The sequence below is a fragment of the Glycine soja genome, chromosome 9 (assembly GCF_004193775.1).
Source record: "Glycine soja cultivar W05 chromosome 9, ASM419377v2, whole genome shotgun sequence".
Classification (NCBI taxonomy): Eukaryota; Viridiplantae; Streptophyta; class Magnoliopsida; order Fabales; family Fabaceae; genus Glycine; species Glycine soja.
This window is the reverse complement of record NC_041010.1, coordinates 44,921,908-44,941,213: the sequence shown is the minus strand read 5'-3', so window position 1 is coordinate 44,941,213 and position 19,306 is coordinate 44,921,908. Positions and strand designations below refer to the sequence as shown.

At 30.2% G+C, this 19,306-nt stretch overlaps 2 protein-coding genes across 2 annotated transcripts; one reads left to right on the top strand and one right to left on the bottom strand.

Moving 5' to 3' along the window:
• Positions 1 to 5,602: 5,602 nt before the first annotated feature.
• LOC114425158 (probable protein phosphatase 2C 33) lies at positions 5,603 to 10,156 on the top strand. The gene is made up of 5 exons (XM_028391949.1): positions 5,603 to 6,774; positions 7,445 to 7,834; positions 7,928 to 8,045; positions 9,020 to 9,243; positions 9,346 to 10,156. Exons 1-5 carry the CDS (start codon positions 6,523 to 6,525, stop codon positions 9,829 to 9,831), a joined length of 1,470 nt encoding a protein of 489 aa, XP_028247750.1. The 5' UTR covers positions 5,603 to 6,522; the 3' UTR covers positions 9,832 to 10,156.
• A 2,612-nt stretch (positions 10,157 to 12,768) lies between these two features.
• LOC114425157 (serine carboxypeptidase-like 20) lies at positions 12,769 to 18,187 on the bottom strand. Its single transcript, XM_028391948.1, has 14 exons — positions 17,987 to 18,187; positions 17,495 to 17,646; positions 16,839 to 16,915; positions 16,207 to 16,329; positions 15,832 to 15,934; positions 15,343 to 15,380; positions 14,993 to 15,094; positions 14,660 to 14,752; positions 14,291 to 14,530; positions 13,828 to 13,893; positions 13,611 to 13,732; positions 13,390 to 13,503; positions 13,227 to 13,272; positions 12,769 to 13,130 (listed from the first exon to the last, which is right to left on the bottom strand). Exons 1-14 carry the CDS (start codon positions 18,145 to 18,147, stop codon positions 13,047 to 13,049), a joined length of 1,521 nt encoding a protein of 506 aa, XP_028247749.1. The 5' UTR covers positions 18,148 to 18,187; the 3' UTR covers positions 12,769 to 13,046.
• Positions 18,188 to 19,306: the final 1,119 nt, after the last annotated feature.

Here is a 19,306-nt window from a genome sequence, read left to right as displayed (position 1 = left end):
TCTCTGTCTCTCCCTCTATATATATATAATATAATATTTTGATGCAAAAATTTTTTTATATCACTTTTGTATATAGTATATATAATATATGGTAATATATTAATTTGTATAACATATATATGTATATACAGTAACAAAATATATATATTATGCAATAATATATTAATTTATACAATATATATCATATTTTCTTAATCATCATGTTATCTTATATATAATAATATTAATATTAATAATAATAATTTTGACACGTAAATTTAAATTAAATTATTATATAAAATATTAAAATTTAAATAATTATTATTCAAATAATTTAAAAACCTTATATAATTGTTTATGATTATAAGATAGTAACTCCAAAAATAAAATATAATTTTGTATAGTTTAGTTAAAATGATTTTTTTTATAATTTTCATAGTTTATAAAAAAAAATATTTTTTTGATCCACCCCAAATTTTATAAAATTAAAATTTATCATGTTCTTGTCCTATTATATTTTTATATTGTTCGCATTTACTATCCTATTATATTCTATCCTTGGCATCAAACCAGCCCAACGATTAATTTAAAGGCTTATAAACTTTATTGCGTATCTCTAACCTAAACGGATTTGTTTATGAAGATTAGAGACCATTCCGATGAATCCATGCAACTCTGGCCCCATTTTTATCAACATATATAATATATAATGATGTGTTTATTAATTCTCAGTTCCATGAATATCCTCATTTGCCGCCACATAACTCCATGGCTTTAATAAGTGCTCTTATCAAGCCCACACAACTTCCTCAAATTATCCTATATATATATATAAAGACATGCACACACGAGAAACAACAACATAACCTAGCTTATCTTCTCTTCACATGCTGATTGTCACATAAGTCTGTGTCAACGCAATCTTTCATGCGTCGCGACAACGAAATCAAACTATCAAAGAATAATTGAAAAACGTAGAGTTCATCCACTAAGCACAGAAGCAAAACAAGATCCACAAGAAAAGCAAATTAATGAGTATTATTATAAACTAATGTTTAATTAATCTTATAATCACATCTATCCAACTCAAGCGTACTTATTATTTCCCAACGCACTTAAATCATTAAAATGAAAAATAATTAGTGAGAAGTGAGAAATAATATATATTCAAAATGTAACATCCATATAGTATTGCTGTCACCATATTCAGTACTGTTCATGAGTATTAACATCGAATCAAACAGCTGTTGGGATCACTACTTGACCATGCATTGAGATTTGGAAAGAGCAGGTAAATTGGAACTTAATAGGCATATATTTTAATAACATAGCAGTACTTTTTGCCTTTTAAGTTTTATCCATACTTCTATCTTAACTTATTTAAGCATATAATAGCTAATATCCTATATTCAAAAATAAAAAATAAAATGATGTTTGTATTCTCGAATGTTATTCAAAGAAAGAAATAGATAGCTATTATCATTTTTCGGATTTTCCAATGCCATCACCGAATCTAAAATCATCTCGTATTGATGTTTGACATAGTTTAGTACATATATTACAAATTGTTGGAATAAAACAAAATATATATATATATATATATATATATATATATATGGAAAAGAAAATTATAAATCTGAACCATAAGATTATGAATTAGAATGTGATATGATATTTAGTTATGTGATCACTCATAATATATAAGAAGAAAATATATCTCTATGTTCACCCCTCAATTCCACAACACAAATATATAAAAGTATGTTTGAACCTGAAGGTTGAGTAATTTTCATAATATTAGAAGTTTAGGAATGCATGACCCACAAGCACATGAAAAAAAAAATTACTTGCGTGTACACCTATAAAAGGAAAAATAAGTTTATATATATTGATAAATTTTTAATAAACTTTTATTAAATATATTTACTGAAACTTACAATTAGATTAAAAATGACTATATATCATATAACTTATAGGTCATATCTGACTTGCTTTATTGTCTAATATTTTTATGAATATTACTTCTTTTTTTGTTAACTTAATTATTGATGATTTGAAAATTCTTATTAAAATATATTATATTTATAAAATTTTATATAATTTTTAATTTATTTGACGCTTCATTAATTAACTTTATGTTATATTTTAAAATATATATATATATATATATAAAGCAGAAGCGTGCTTCACGTTTTCAATGTCAGACTCAATGTGGACATGGTTGATAGGGATATTGGGACCCTTAATGCATCCTTCAATATTCACTAATAATAATGCCAGTTGCATATTACTATACAAAATATCCTATAGAGTGAAGCAACAGTATGGACGATTTTAAGATTATAGATCTTGGGTTTAATTCCTAGGTACGTAGTTAAACCTTTAAAGGAACATAGGAATATTATGTTATATTATAGGCTTTACTTCAATGGTTATAGAACTGGATGACCTATAACTTTATTTGGAAACTTATAAATTCATTATTTTTAACAAACTTTTAGTCAAATACATATAAGATGACGGTGATAGATTTTTAGCTTGATGATCCTTTTTATTGAAAGTTTTTTTGACAGTGGCATATCCCGTGAGCGGGTTTAGATGACATATCCAGTGGGTGGAGTGACGATACACATATTTAAAGTATGTGAGTTTTAATAGTCACCATGGAAATATTCGTTAATGAAAATGACTTATTCTCGAATGAGAGACTATTATGTAGAAGAGACTCACATTTGAGAAAGACATTATTGAAATAAGTGTGAAGTGAAATCTCATATCATGGATGGATTGAATAAAAAGGTTAAATACCATATAAGTGAAGACAAGACTTATAAACATAAGCCTTAATGTTTTTAGTTAAAGTGTAGTGTCAAATTTATTTATCATTGCTCATGACTCATTAATGTAAATCTCCTTTATATTTATTCTCTTGGTTACACAACAACTTGGATGTTAATTATTTTTAATATAGACATATAACATTAAATCATGTATTATGTCATTTAAAAGATTTTTGTATCTGTTAAAATGATCTTATAACATCTCATTTGGTTAGATCTATAAACAAGGATAGATGTAAGTTTATAAGAGTGGTGACAATATCTCATTTGGTTAGATGTATAAACAAGGATAGATATAAGTTTATAAGAGTGGGGACAAAAGCTTTTTAACTTTACTTAATTTTTTTCAGCTTTAAATAAGTTTAAAAAATGTGATATGAAATCAAACCAACAAAATGGTAAAATAGTGTAATCTTTAGACATAAAAATGATTAAACAAAAAAAATAATCAGTAACACTCCAAGTAAAAATGGGTTTTTAACAGCCGTATTCTAACAAAGTTAATTGCTACACTGAAGTGTGAAAAACAAGTACAGTTGGAATATTGAAAAATATTTGGTGATGACACGACGGACCATTATAAGAATTTGTTTCGTTAAAAATAGTGACAATTTTTTATGATTTATTTCATATTTAAAAATTATTCATCTTCATCAAGAGATAATTTAATTAAGAAATATAAATTATTATTACTTACATCAATTATTATTGATATATTTAAATAATATAGATAGATGTGCAAGATTATAATTAATTAAATGAGTTGTTGATATAAAGACTTCCAAATCGATATATTATTATTATTATTATTATTATTATTATTATTATTATTCATACGAATCAAACTTAAATATAGAAAATTTATAATAATTAATGTATATTGTCTAATTAATACAATTAGACTCTTTGCTAGAGTCTATTTATTGTTATTTTTTAAAAATATTTTTATTAAATTTTTAAGTAAAATTATTTTTTTATTTTTGTTCCCTTCTCTTTTTTTTTTAAATTTTAATTAAAAGTTATGCAAATATTTTGTATATAAGAAATTGCCCTCTCAATAAATCCCACTTTTAAAAAGTTCATTTCCACGTGCATAATAAGGATCTGTCTTGTAAAAGTGAGGAAAATGTATTTAAAAAATTATATGTAATTATAATTCTTGAGTAAAATAAATAAGGAATGATTTTTTTAATAATTTTGTAATATATATATATATATATATATATATATATATATATATATATATATATATATTATCAATCTAAAGATTAATATTAATGTTTCACAATGGGTTGTAACTTGTGATTGTACACAAGATAAGAAAATATTTGTTATAATTGATTTTCGCTTCTAAAAAATAATCAAGTTAAATATTTTTTTTGGACCAATCTTGATTAAGGTAGCCAAAGATAAGACCAATTAAAAGATGTTTTGAAAAATAGTTTTATTTTTGTATACAATGGTGAATTCAGACTTGAATGAGAGGAGAAACAATTATAAAATATATAATTCATCCGACTATTATATATCATTAATTTTATAGAAAATATTTATAATTTAATGTTTCAATATGTAGTAATCTATTAAATATCACGACGACTTTCATATCCTAAATACATAAGCAATTAACAAATGTCATAAAATTTCAATCTTTCCAATTTTTTTATAAAGAATAAAATCAAAATTCACTAATTTTATAAGAATTAAAAATATATTTAAATCATAAAAATATAATTCATAAAAAAATTAAAATTCACTATTAATTTAATATATAAAATTATTTATGATAAAATATTAATATCAATATACATATTATACATATCATTGTAAATTATTAAATAAAAATATCAATATTAAATCCATCATTAGTTTGACATCCAAAATATTTAATGATTTTTTTTTTTTTTGCATTGACTATCTTTTACTTAATTGAGTTTCTCGCATGTAACTAATCAATGACATATAAAAACACTTCACGGGTAAGAATCTACATTTTTGAACATATTATAATTTCATATTATTGATTAGTTACACATTAATTTGTCAATTAAGAGATGATTGATGCAAACCTACTAGAAACTTATAGCAAATTTTGTTCAATTTTGAATGTCAAAACTACAAAACCCTATTGAAAGCCAAAATCAATTCTAATAACTATCCAAACATGTTACTAATTTTAGGTTCTTTTTGTTTGTTTATGTTTTTGCTTGGTTTTATATTTCTGATGTATAAAAAAGAACTCAATTAAAAATATGAGGATTGAAGACCAAAATTGCACGAATATAAACATAAACAAACAAAAAGAACCTAAAATTAGTAACATGTTTGGAAAATAAGGATATAAATTGGACAAATATAAGGGAAATTGTACGAGTTCAGTCAAAAATTATATTTAAATCTTAACTTTTTTATCATAAAGGCATGTGCAGGATTAATAAAACGAAAAATATTAAATATAAGTTGATATTACTAATTAAACCGTCAGTAATGGTTAATTCACCTATTTAGCATTAAGTTAATTCTTTATTCTTTTAAATATAAAGAATTTAAAATAAATAAAAATTAACAAAAATATAATTTGACACAATTGAGAGATAAGTCATAAGTGTTTATAAGTGGAGAGAGAAGTTAAATCTTCAAACACGTCTACATAAAAAAACATCAGTTAAAATAAATTTCAGGAAGAATTACTACATTACTTGGTCGGAAATAAACTAAACAATATGTGTATTTTAATTTTGAAGCCTTATCACATGTTTTTAAAAGTCCAATAAGGGAGGCTTTGTCCAAAAACTTCCTCTGTCCTTCTCTTTTATTTCTCATCTCAGTTTCCTTCTCTCTCTGTCCAAAAGTGACGTTCTCAACACAAGAACGGTTTTCTGGGTCTATGCGCTCTTAGTGGTTCCGATTCTTTCTCCACTTTCAACTTGTCCGTTTCTCACTCTCCCTCAAATCTCATTCTCTCTCTCTCTCTCTCTCTCTTCCTTCACATTCCCTCTCTTTAATTCAGCCCATTTCACTTGAGCCATTCTCTCTTCTGCTTCTACTTTCCAGTCAATTCAACCCCCCCAATCTTCACCTCTGATCCAAAGCTGAGAACTTGCTTTCTGGGTTCGATAGATACTCTCACTTGCTGTTGTGGGTTGCCTTCAAAACACCACCTTTGAAGACATCTCGGGTCGCTCACTAACCCCTTTTGTCGATTTTGCAACAGAAAGGTTTAATAATAATAAAAAAAAGGTTGTGCACTTCGTGGTGTGGTCTTTGTGGGGAATTGGGGATTACGCAGATCTGCATGTTATCTATTAGTATTTCACAATAACCAAAAAGAGTAAGAGAGAGAAGAAAAAAGGACTGTTCTTTTTTTTTTTTTTTTGGTTTTCCCATTTAAAAAAAAACTGTGTCTTTCCTTCTTATCTTATCCTTTATTCCTCACATTAATTGATGACTGAAGCGGGTTTGCTGCCATTTTAGCCATCTCAATCTGAAAAGTGTGCAATTGTGATTGTTGTGTGGGGGTGGTGGTTGAAAGATTGCAAAAGTAACAACTTAATTCTGAAGATAAAAGTGGTGTTGTGTGGATTGTGAAAGATTTGATTTTTTGTTGGTTATTCTCAAAAGGGTTGTGACGGATCCTTCAAGGGAAGAAAGTGGGTGCTCGAGTGGTGTGGAGTGCATTCTTGGCATTCTAAGGGCCCTTAAGATGGGGTCCTGCTTCTCTGCGGAAAGCAGGAGCCCTCCCTGCAATTCACCAAATTCATCATCTTTCAGGAAGAGAAAGAGCAACTCCAAGAAGAGGCTTGGATCAAGAGCCTCTTCATTTGAGTATTGGAGGAATGAGCCTCTTCATAGGATCCCTGGGAGGATCTTCCTCAATGGCTCATCCCAAGTTGCATCCTTGTTCACTCAACAAGGGAAGAAGGGCACCAACCAGGATGCCATGGTTGTTTGGGAGGTTAGATCCTTTTTCTGACTTTGCATTTCTATTTTTGGTCAATTTACCCTCTTTGTGAGTGTTTGTTTTGCTACATTTTGTTCACTTTTTCTGTCTTTATATTAATGAGGTTGATTGATTTCCGTCAGCTTGGATTTTGTACCTTGCCATATCTGTACATATGTTTTTTTACATACATACACTACTTTTCTAGGTCTTATGTTGATCCTTGAATTCCATTTCCTGCTTCATGCTGATTTGGTTGTGACGTGTGTCGATTGATCAAGCGGTGTGTTCACATGGTTTCTTTTCAAATATGGTTTTTTGCATGTTTGTCATCAATACTGATTCTTAATTCACCACATCTTTGTCTATGTATGACCGTTTCTGGTTATGATTGTGTATTAAGGATCTAATGTTCTATTCTGCTGGGATCACTTGATGGAAGATGGTGGATGATTTAAGTTCTGAAAGATCTTGGTTGTACTTCCTCTCCACATAGTAGATAGTTACATGAGTATTGATCTGAAACCATTCTTATTATTGAATGTGGGGGGTTGGGGGCAGGGATCTTTTGGTATCTATTTTTAGACAATAGCAATTGTGGATGCTTGGTTTTTGTTTGTTTGTATGTTTCTGTTGAATAATGTTTTATATTGTTTTAATTGCTTCCGTTTACCATATATTGCAGAACTTTTGTTCTAGAGAAGATACTATTTTCTGTGGAGTTTTTGATGGCCATGGTCCGTATGGTCACATGGTTGCGAAAAGAGTGAGGGATTCTCTTCCTCTAAAACTGAATGCCCATTGGGAACAAAGTGCATCTGGTGAAGAAGTCCTCAAGGAGATTAGCGTTAATACTGCAGGAAGCATGAATTCAGAAGAGGCTGCATTTGCATCTGCTGATGATGAATCCAGGGTATCTGTTGATGCCGAGGAAACAGAAAAACACCCAGAAATCTTTCAGACACTTAAAGAGTCTTTTTTGAAGGCATTCAAAGTTATGGATAGAGAACTGAAGATGCACCAAAGTATTGATTGCTTCTGTAGTGGGACGACAGCAGTAACTCTGGTTAAGCAGGTGTTGGCTTGTAACCTTTGGTAGATTATATTTTGTTAGAATATTTTGCTAATGAATTATTTTTTACCATAAAATATGTTGGTTCCTTTACAGGGCCGTGATCTTATTATTGGAAATGTTGGTGACTCTAGAGCTGTTCTGGGTACAAGAGAGAAAGACAATTCTCTTGTTGCCATCCAGTTAACTGTGGATCTAAAGCCCAATCTTCCAGGTATATCTCTCATCTGGGAAATTCTTGCCTACTTTGTTGAACAGTGGCATCAGATTTAAGAAAACATTCAGATCAGTTCGAGTCATTTCCATGAAGAACATAGTTTAGTTGAAATGTGTCTCCTTTGTTATTGAGTTATTTCTATCATTCTTGGATGTCAAACATTGAGATATGCTGCTTTTGATCTTTTAGTTTTTGAAATTCTTAACTCCCTTTCATTCTGCGTCCTGATACACTTTTGATTAGAGAATTTTCCTTCTATTATAGGCAACTGCGAATTCTTTTCCCCCTTATTTTATATATACTCTGTCTTGATTGGAATGGTTTACGCTGTGAAATATCCTTGTCATATCCAGCAAGTAACCTCAATATTATTCTATAAATATAATAAGGATAAAAGAAAGAAATATAAGGTTTTTTTCAGCATTAAAATTTATTATTATGTGATTATATGGGCATGTTCTTGATCAGTTGATCCTGTGTAAATTTATGCAATTGTTGGAAATCATTAAGGGTCCATGCAGTACCCTAACAGTAAAAGATGTGATACATTAGGCATATTAGTGGACAAGAACTATGGGTTCACATGTTAAATTTATTTGAGAGCTCTAGATTAGAATACATGTTTTGAATAACTAATCTACATATTTACATGAAATAATAGAGATGAGCCATAAAAGGGACATCCATACCGGTAGAGAGAGGATACTAACACTTAGTTGGTTGGGGGATGGACAAATTTTTATGTCTGTTGTGTTAGGTATTGTGTTTGTATGTCATGTCTCATCTCAAATTGTACTTATCCAGAATCAACCCATTCTTGGTTTCTGTTTAATAACCATATTAAAGGAAAAGATTTAGCCTATGTAACTCATTGTATTAAGTTGACATCTCTCTAATGCTATTTTTCATGGTCTGTCATATCTGTACATATTGTCCACAAGTCTTTCCTAATTTATTTTTCTCTTTTACAGCTGAAGAAGAGAGAATTCGCAAATGTAAAGGACGTGTTTTTGCTCTTCAGGATGAACCTGAAGTTGCTCGAGTCTGGTTGCCAAACAATGACTCACCTGGCCTTGCCATGGCAAGGGCATTTGGAGATTTTTGTCTTAAAGATTTTGGCCTGATATCTGTTCCCGAGGTGTCATACAGACGAGTCACCGAGAAGGACGAATTTGTTGTCATGGCAACAGATGGGGTAGGAGACCTATCTTACATTTTCATCACACATGCCTACTAAGATTTTCATTTTACTTGCCCTTTTCACTTTCATCTCAAGTTTGTTGTTTATTAATGGCAGATTTGGGATGTTCTCTCAAACAAAGAAGTGGTGGACATTGTGGCAGCCGCGCCAAGGCGTGCCTTGGCTGCACGAGCGCTGGTTGAGTCAGCGGTTCGCTCATGGAGGTACAAGTATCCAACCTCCAAAGTGGATGACTGTGCTGTGGTTTGCCTCTTTCTGGACTCGGACTCGGACTCCCACAAAGTGTGTAGTGCTTCCAATGTCATCAAGTCCAAGGAACAACCTAGTTCAGGTATCCAAGTCCACAACGGTGACAGTGGAGATGTTCCTGCACCTACTGGTCTGGCAAGGTCAGGAACTTGCAGGGAAAACAATGAAGACAACAACAACAACAGCGAGGAAGAGTCTAAGGAAGAGGAAATAGATACTGATGCAGAAATAGAGTGGTCTGCTCTCGAAGGAGTGTCGCGTGTGAACACATTACTAAACCTCCCAAGGTTTGAACCTGACAAAGAAGACAAGGGGATGAGAAAACACAAATGAAAAAAAAAAATGGTTCAACCAATCAAGGAATGCTGAGTTGAGTTACAGATGGTCTTTTACTTTATATTTGTTTTTGTTTCCCATCATCATTATATGGATACATATACCCTCTCTTTTTATTTTTGTTATTTTTGCTCAATTTTCTTTTCTATTTATATATTCATGTTCCCACCCATTGATGTTTTTGTTTGGACTAGAGAGGATGGCCGGGCTGTTTTAGTGTGTCTGGAAATCTGTCCTCCCTCTCGTGTGCTTGAAAATTTTGTAAAATCAAACTCTTCATAGTTCATACCTAATAATTTATAAAGGACTTGTTATTTAATTACTTATTTTGTTGGAAATTTGTAGCGTGGTTCGTCGGTTTGGGTGTTTAATATTAATTTATTACATTATTGTGCAAGTTGGTGAATGACAAGGAAATTGGGATAATGACGCGTACAGTGATTAGGTTCATAAATCATAAATCAAATGAAGTGGCCTCAATTGTTAAAGCTTTTTGCATCTTTCTTTTTCGGGTGGAAATTAATGTGGTATGGTTTGGAATTTGGCGTGGACGGGTGCTAGGAGTAACCAAAACTCGTGTTTGCTATTGTTTGGTGTCTTGTGTGGCTGGTGACACCACTATGTTCATTGCAAAATTGTGTGTCATTTGATTTTTTTCAATTATTCATACTATTACCATTACATTTCCAACACACAATAAATTGCATTGAATTTAGTTTAATAAATTTGAAGGGTGAGTTTCAGAACTGCACATGTTCCAGCTACTAGCGTATTTTGAAACTGCAGATGATCTATATTTCATTTGCGCAAACACATGTATACACGCTCACTGACACACGTTTAATGAAGCGGACATTAAATTTGTAAAATTTTAAAGACGATGTTGATAGTGACTATGAACTATGAAGTGCCAATTTGGGTTGAAAGACAGTTAGTAGTTATATTTATTGCGTCGTAAATTCCTGTGTTTTTTAAACAAAATTATTGAAAACTATTTATTATTATTTTGATGACCACTGTCCTAAAAGGCTAAAACCATTATTTTTTTGGACAAACAAATTCATAGCATTTCATTATTGATAGTAAGAACAATAAAATATGGTATCATATGATAAATAGATGGACTAGTATTATCAATAGCTACCCCAACAAGAATGTGAACAATTATATTAGCTTGTGGCCTAACCAACTCAACCCAAAAGTTTGGAAAAAGAGATAGAAGTTCTCTGCAATCACTGATAGATGAAACCAACTTCAGAAAAATCCTTTGTAATGTAATTCAAAGATTACATGTGACATGTCCAAATCAATTACCCAATGCAATGCTTGCAAAACTTTCCCCCTCTAAAACTAGGGCACAGACACAGGGGACCATCCAAGCCGATTTCGCCAACACAAAGTAACCCTCTTCATCTCTGATACGCATTTCCCAGCTCATTTGTTGACTTTGTACATGAAAGCTAGCATTTACATTACACTTCACAAATCCATGCTCAATAAATACAAAATTTTTGTTGTTCAAATTGTATTAGAAATCACGGAGTATTGCAACGCTTTCCTATAAAAACCTTTCATTGTTGATTTCTTAACCAGTATTTTCTTTATGTTATTATTGTTCTTTTAATTTGGTTATCTTTTATTATTATTATAAAACATAAATTTGATTCCTAATATTTTAATTATGCAACTATAACTTATCTATTAATTTGATATTTAATAGTTTACAAAAATGTTAATATGATAATAAAGTGCAAACAAAAATATATTAATATTAATGTACAATAAGGTAGAAGTGTCAGAGTGAATAAACTTAACTTGATTTATTTTTTTTGGAGCCAAAACTAAGTCCACCAATAACTATCCAGTGTATATTCAATTGACACTAGATTGGTTAAACTTGTGATGTCAAGTTTGAGCTATGGATATATAGTCGTGTTACATGCTTGAATGAGAATTTTGTTACCTTTAGTAGTTCTACTTTATTAGAGCAAAATTACTTCTTGTGGAAGATATTCGTCAGCTTGTAGAAAAAAAATCTATCAAGATACTAATTCATAACAATAGACTTAAAAAAAAAGAAAATACAAGGAAAACAAAAATATCAAGAAAAATTTAAATAAAAAGTAATAAATTTTAAAAAATTAGAAAAATAAAAACATGTTAACATGAGTTGTTCTATCTCACTTGAGCAACTATCTCATCTCAACTTATTGGTTAAGTGGAACGGGCCAAATAAATTCTATAAAAAAATAGAGTAAATATTTTTTCAATTTATTTAATTTGTGTGTCAGATTAGTTTGGGATCACTTACAAGTTCAAATTTATTTATCACTCTATAATTTTTTTTATTATATTTTATTAATTTTGTAATGATTGGAAAATAAAATTAAGGGTAAAAATCAAGTTTTTCTTATCTCTCTAATGGTAAGGTAGAGGTATTGGTCTTCAGAAAAAAAAATATTTGTCACTATATTTTATCGCAAATAATTAAGACTAAAACACATGAGTTATATGGTCAAGATTAACTCCTCTAACATACAAAAAATTATCCTTTCATGATTTGATCTAATGACCCAAATTCATTCTTCAATTATGTCATAATAAAACTCCTCTATCTATATATGTATGTACGCGGAGATTAAGTTACTCCAAGGCTAGGGTAATTTTTTATAGAAGTATTCCACTCAATAACTCTTGATATATTATAAGCTAGAGCTTATTTTAAAAGCAACTAATAAATATCTCATAAGTTACTATTTTCGTAAACTCTTAATTCAAATACATATACAAATATTGACGTGATAAGATAAGTTGGAATAATTTGTAGTTAAACTCCTGTTCTAAATGGGATCTAAATCGAGAAGCTAGCAAATAAATGCGTTCATGGATGATTGGTAAGAAGGTGCTAGAATGGCCTGGCTGACTGGCCCGCACTTACAAAAACAAAAGGCTTATACTTATCACTTATCAGATTACAAGCTTCCAACATCCTCTCTTCGAAAGGATTGATATATCAATCAGATTACAGTTAAATAATAATCCCTTACATATGATTTTTTTTCTTCTTTTACTTTTTGTGAAATCCCATTCATATGAATATTTAATGTAAAGGATAAATCAGTAACGAAAAAGCTACAATGCACTGCTGTAACTTGTATTCATTAATCCATGTAAGTTTTATTTTACGCCACATGATGCATTTCCTTAATTAATTATATTTGCTTTCCTTCCAACCAACGGCTGTAAAAATCCAACGCTTCCCGCGGCTTATATTCCGGCACGGTGTGCCCAGCTCCCTGCACCATATTTGGTAAACAAATCACCTAATTATTAGTTAACTATTTGAGAATTTATTATTTGGTGTGATATATAACTAAGTTGATATAATTTACCTTGATTGTGAGGAAGGTGAGGTTGTTCTCGTACGCTTGCAAGTACCTGTGCCATTTCAATTGAACAAAATTTATGTTGTGTTGTTTTGGATGCTAGCTAATTGAACAACTTTACTAATACAAGTACAAGAATTTGTTAGGCATAGAGGGTTGATATGCATACCCAGCAACTTGGTTATTTGAGTTCCATGGCCTCCATTCATCCACAATCTTATATCTCAAAGATCGTGTCCAAGCCTCACTTCCGGTAAATGGCACGCACATATCATGGTCGCCACTGCCATGACCCATGATCATACATAGTTAATTAAGAATTTCACATAATTAAGCATATTACTATTAATTAATAACATTCTTGAAATTCAATTAGATTGTAGTTGGCACCTGAAAATAAGTGCCTTATAGCCCAGCCTGGTTAGGTTCTTGTGGTAAGGAATCATGCTTCCAGCATTGTGATGGTACTCTATCCTTCCCGTACATAATTCCCACGGACCCGCCACTTTTTCCTGTTCATATGTATAAAAGTTAATTAATCCTCAGTCATTATTACCTTAACTGTTAACATAAAATATGATTAATACTAATGATAGTGATTACCTACCGATTCAGCATGAATTGCTTTCCTGACTGCAACGTTGTTTAGCCATGAACTTGCTACTTCATCGCTCTGCTCTTTGCCAGATCAAAAACAGAATTAATTTTATCATTTCACTAATTTGAGATCATAACCTATTTCATACTTTTAACCGATCTCTACATGACACGTGTATAAATTTCTTAATTTACAAGAAAAAAAAAATTAATAATATTAATCAATCAGATGTCATATAAAGATAAACAGGAATTATGATAGTCCTGAACCATAACATAATGCACCTGAGAATTTTTTTCATGTCTTCACATTTAAATTAACTAAATATTAATAAAAAAATGTTACACTAGCTATGATTGAGTTAGACTCTCTAAAATTAAAAGCTTCACGAATTATCAAGATTTGTCTACAACATACTTAATTGCATACAAGAATGAGCATGATAAATATTGAGACATGATTGATAACTTACAACACAGGCGACATGACTGGTTTCTGTCAATTGGGGCCATAATGTAACAAGGCCAGGTTTGACTGGTGCTCTAAAAGGCCAAGCTCTACCAAACATTCTATTCCTCACTGGAAGAGGCCTCTCAGTAACCCCCAATTGCTTGAAACTCTTTGGTAAGCTTCCATTTTCTTTGGCTGTGGCATCACCAGGGAAATGGTAGCATGGCTCTAGTATGTTGTACACGTTAAGCCCATCAATGGCCTGATATCATGGCAATGATAATCATGTTTAATTAGTTCTTATTATTCATAATAATGAGAAGAAGAAAAATAGAAAAAGAAACCCATTCATGCTGCTGCCATCTTCTTGTTCTCTATGAATGTGTCTCACCCTGTCAAATTTTTCAATGTTCTTGTAACACACATCATTTTCGTCCAAAGAGTAAGCATCGTAGTAGTTTCCTTTGCAGGAAGATTGTAAATTCTGCAAATTGTAATTGATTTGCATAATATTAATAATGAGACCAAATAAATGCTAACTAATTAATGCTTTCAAGACATCGATCAAGACGACATTTAATCAAAAAGAAAATATAATTAAAAGTAGTATACTTAATAACTTAATACAGCATATAAAATTTCACTACCTTGTATATAAAAAATAAGATAATTAACCAATGAATTAAGTTGTACTTAACAAATTAAATTAATATTTATTCAATACCTCATAGATAGTGTCGGATATGAGGCCCATCCCGTGCACAAATGGGATAAGAGCATTGCCGTCAAATATTTCGTCCGTGACACCATTTCCAACCATGTAACCCTACACAAGAAATAAAAGTCAAATGAAATTTAAGGTATTTGCTGGCTTTCTACGTACGTCAAAACTTAAAAGATATGTAATTGTAACATAATTTATATACACCTTTTAATATTTTTTTTATTATTAAGTATTTGCTGGCTTTCTACGTCAAAGCTTTAGGACTCGCGTAAAATTTAATATGTCCAAAAAAAAAAGTTACTAGCTTTCACTATCATAAAATATTTTATTATACGTAAAAGAAATTGTACCTTAAAATTGATCACGGGCTTTGTACCACTCCGGATTCCTGGCATGGACACACAAACAATTTATGCTCATAAACCAATCATATAAATACATAAAGCAAGATGGAATTAAAAACTTTGATATCACTGTAGTATCACACATCCCTTCTGAGTATATAACTTTTTTTTATAGGTTATAACATATACATGAAACTTAGACAACACTTTAAAATTTAGAAAATAGTCTATACATTGATAATATAAAAAATTATTATAGTATTGTTGAATCACAAACCTTCATTTATATATTTTTTTTGTTGATTTTTATAATTATTATCTTAAAAGTCATATTAATTACAATTTTTTAATTAGTTGTCAATCTAAATGTTTTTACAGAATAGTAGTATATGGAAAGTAAACTCTGTATTTTATATTTTTAAGTTACAAACTTATGAAAAGAAAATATAAATTAAGCCTTCATGTTATTGTTTTAGCTATCGAATTAGACTTTACCTTTAGCAACTTCAAAAGCTAGAGTAGGCACATAAACTCCGGCATAAGACTCCCCAGCAATATAAAATGGATTAGCCTGGAATTCCGGAAATTGCTGAAACCACTGCCAATAAAAGAAAAATAAAATATAAGCAACAAAAAATGTACCATTGTTATTTGCACCATGCTTTGTGCATGTGTATCATTGTTGTGCCATGCAAACTAACAATTAATTATGAAGATTGGAGTGTAAGCATCTAAAATAGAATATTAGAATAATATTGCGTACGTGCGTACGTAATATACTAATTAGGTTAATTTGATCCTATTCTTATATATCCTTCCAATGCTAATGTTAATTTTATTTCAAATGCTAATATCCTCTCTTGGAAGTACCTTTAAGAGGAAAAGATGGGTATCAGACGCAGTTTCAAGGTCCCCAGTAGCATATTTGCTTGTGTTCTTGGAGTAAGAGAACCCAACACCAGCAGGGGAATCCAAATATATAACGCTGGAAACCTGAAAATAAGATGGATAAAGATAGTAAATGTAAAGGTGCCATTACTTCAAATAAAAAAAGGTATTAATTGTAATTTGTGAGAGAAATGCATTTTTAATGCGAATGAAATGTAAACTAGAAAATAAAACATTAAGTAATTCAACTCTGTTTTTTAAAATTTTGGAACCATTTCTAATCTAATTTCTTTCATCGACATGAAATTGTATTGTATCATATAAATCGAACATATTAAATATTTATTAAACAAATGGCCAAGGATAACTATATCCTCTTCAATTATTTTCCATCATTCCATGTGCTCTTAGGATTGATGCGTAAGTTGGCAAGTTGAGAAAATCGCAATTATGTTCAAGTATATATAATTAATAAAAATCATTTAAAACTTGACTCATATGTATACTACATGCCATCTTAACACAAGATTGGGTAATAAACATCAACAGAATTATTATAATGTATAATTAGATGCAAATACAGCAATATTAATTTCTGGGAGTCACGTTCTTACCTTAGACCAGCTGTAAGGATTGATATGCAAAGTGGGTAGATTCCCTTTCGAATTTGCAGCCTCAAAGTTGAATGGTCCTGCATGCACCCACATTTCACAATCACATATATAATCGATCAACACAAAAAAACAAAACAATAATTACAATATATTTATTCAAGGTGAGGAAAGGACGTCCAAGAGAACAATTTCTTAAACTCTTACTATGTCAGTGGCTCAACATTTTTCCCTTATATGCACGCCTTCCAAAAGCTGATGATGTGGGAAGAAATTAATGTAAAGACGCGTAATATTTAAAATTGGTCCCCGATTTGATAAACAGATGCCAACTTCTAACTAAAAGAAAAAGTGACCAAATTTTTCAAAATTCAAATTTTGCCTTTGTACCCCTAGCCTGCCCATCCAGAACCGTTGAAGATTTTTATTTTTTTTTTGTCACCGAAAATCTAATTAACTATTTTTTGTAGAATATTTAATCTTAATCATAAGGTTTTCAAATCTAAGACTTTATTTAAATATACTGAATCTAATTTTATTCATACTAACCATTTGGTGGTGGTTAAAGTCTTGAAGATTAATATGATGATGAGACATATATAAAGTGCCATTATTATGGTTTCCAATGAATAAAAAATAAGGTACAATAATTAGCCTACCATGCTCATAAACAAAGCCATCAAAGCTGGAGCACCCAGGTCCACCATTCAGCCATAGCACAACTGGGTCCTTCTCTGGACTTCTTTCTGAACTAACGAAGTAGTAGAACAGGTTCTTCCCACTTTCAGTATTTCCATCAATACTTATATATCTGAGGTCAATAATTGAACCCAACAAAAAAAATCTCCTTTAGTTTACCTAAAAGATAACCCGTTTTAATTTGTAGTGACGTCACTCGAGTTAATTGATGAAATTAAAACATCTATGCATTATAAAGTTTTTGAAGTACCATATTAAGGCTTAATTAAAATTAAAATTTTCCCAACTAGTACGAAAATTATCTGAAAGTTTTGAAAAAGTGAAGACGTGTAAATTGGATTTAATTTATGCAATAAGTTGGTGAGTGTTAATTTGATGAGAAATATACGTAAAAACTAATTGTAATTAAGATATTAGGTTTCTTGATCTTGATGAAAATGATGTGTGCGTACCCGGAATAGTGCTTGGATGGGAAATTGGCGTTAAAGCCAGGGAGTTGTGTGATGAGAGAGGGTGCAGGGGCAGCTTGAACAGAGATCCAATGACCCGACAAAAGCATGCAAAGTATAGACACAACCCAATACTCTATAATTTTTTTATTTTCCATGGCCATTCAATTTTTTGGGAAGAAAAGTGATGGAATGGAGCAAGGAGCAAGGCATGGCTATATATATAAATATGTGAGGTGTGTGAATGATATTAAGAAAGAAAAGAAGAATCATTACTTAAGCTTTACTGCAATAGTCAAGACCAAGGTTAAAGGTGAGTTTAAATTCAAATGAGCTTGACTAATATTGTATAAAGGGATTATTGAATTTAGTTTAATAAATTGCAAATCTTCTGATAGGAATACAAAAAAAGAAGTCAAGGTCAAGCATTATTTGATTTTAAAATATTTATTGGATAAAGGTGAGTTTGGAATTTATACCACGGCATTGGAAGAAAGCTAAGAAGAAAAGCCGTAGCTTGGGCGGGTCAATCTCTACATGCGAGTTGCATTTGTTAGATAAACCACGCCACACGTGTGCTAAATTTTTAACTAATTAGTCTTTTGCACGGAATATTTTATGTTCGACGTAGATTGTAATATTGTTTAACAACATTTTATACATCTTTTGGAGATGTTTTTAAAATTATTTTTATGATTAAATATCATTTCTGAAAGTTAAAAAAGTAATTCTTTAAATTTTTGTATATTCTTTTAAATTGACTATCTTTAATGGAGTGAAATATGATTTTTTAATATTTTTTTTAAAACATTATAATTCATTAATTGAATTGTTTTTATGATATATATATATATATATATATATATATATATATATATATAATACTAAATTTATTTTCTTTTGAAAATATTAAATCAAAGTAATTTCAACTGATTATATAAAATATTGTATTTATATCATATATACATAATAATCAAATAATAAATGCATTAAATTCATTTTTCTTCTACAAATATCTCATAACAAATATGCATTTAAAATCCACTTTCTATTAAATATCCTACGAATTAATAATATTTATTAAATAAGTGAAAAATAAAATAACCAAAAGAGAATTGTCTAATGTACCCTTAAGAAATTATTGTTAAGAGGGACATACCGAGTCAACAAATATATAACTCATAAGAAATTTGAGTTAGCTTCACTTGACTCACTTTTCCCACCTTAACTAGCCTATTTTAAAACCTCTATTTTATTTCTTTCATGTCACTTCTTACATTTTAAAATTGGAGTGTATATCTATATTTTTCTTTGCTTTTATGA

Coding starts and splice junctions, on each gene's coding strand:
- LOC114425158 (XM_028391949.1), top strand. CDS start 6,523: ATGGGGTCCTGCTTCTCTGCGGAAAGCAGGAGCCCTCCCTGCAATTCA. Junction 6,775..7,444: donor ATGCCATGGTTGTTTGGGAG/GTTAGATCCTTT, acceptor CATATATTGCAG/AACTTTTGTTCTAGAGAAGA. Junction 8,046..9,019: donor TCTAAAGCCCAATCTTCCAG/GTATATCTCTCA, acceptor TCTCTTTTACAG/CTGAAGAAGAGAGAATTCGC.
- LOC114425157 (XM_028391948.1), bottom strand. CDS start 18,147: ATGGCCATGGAAAATAAAAAAATTATAGAGTATTGGGTTGTGTCTATA. Junction 17,647..17,986: donor CCATCCAAGCACTATTCCGG/GTACGCACACAT, acceptor TATTGACCTCAG/ATATATAAGTATTGATGGAA. Junction 13,733..13,827: donor AAGCAATTCATGCTGAATCG/GTAGGTAATCAC, acceptor ACATATGAACAG/GAAAAAGTGGCGGGTCCGTG.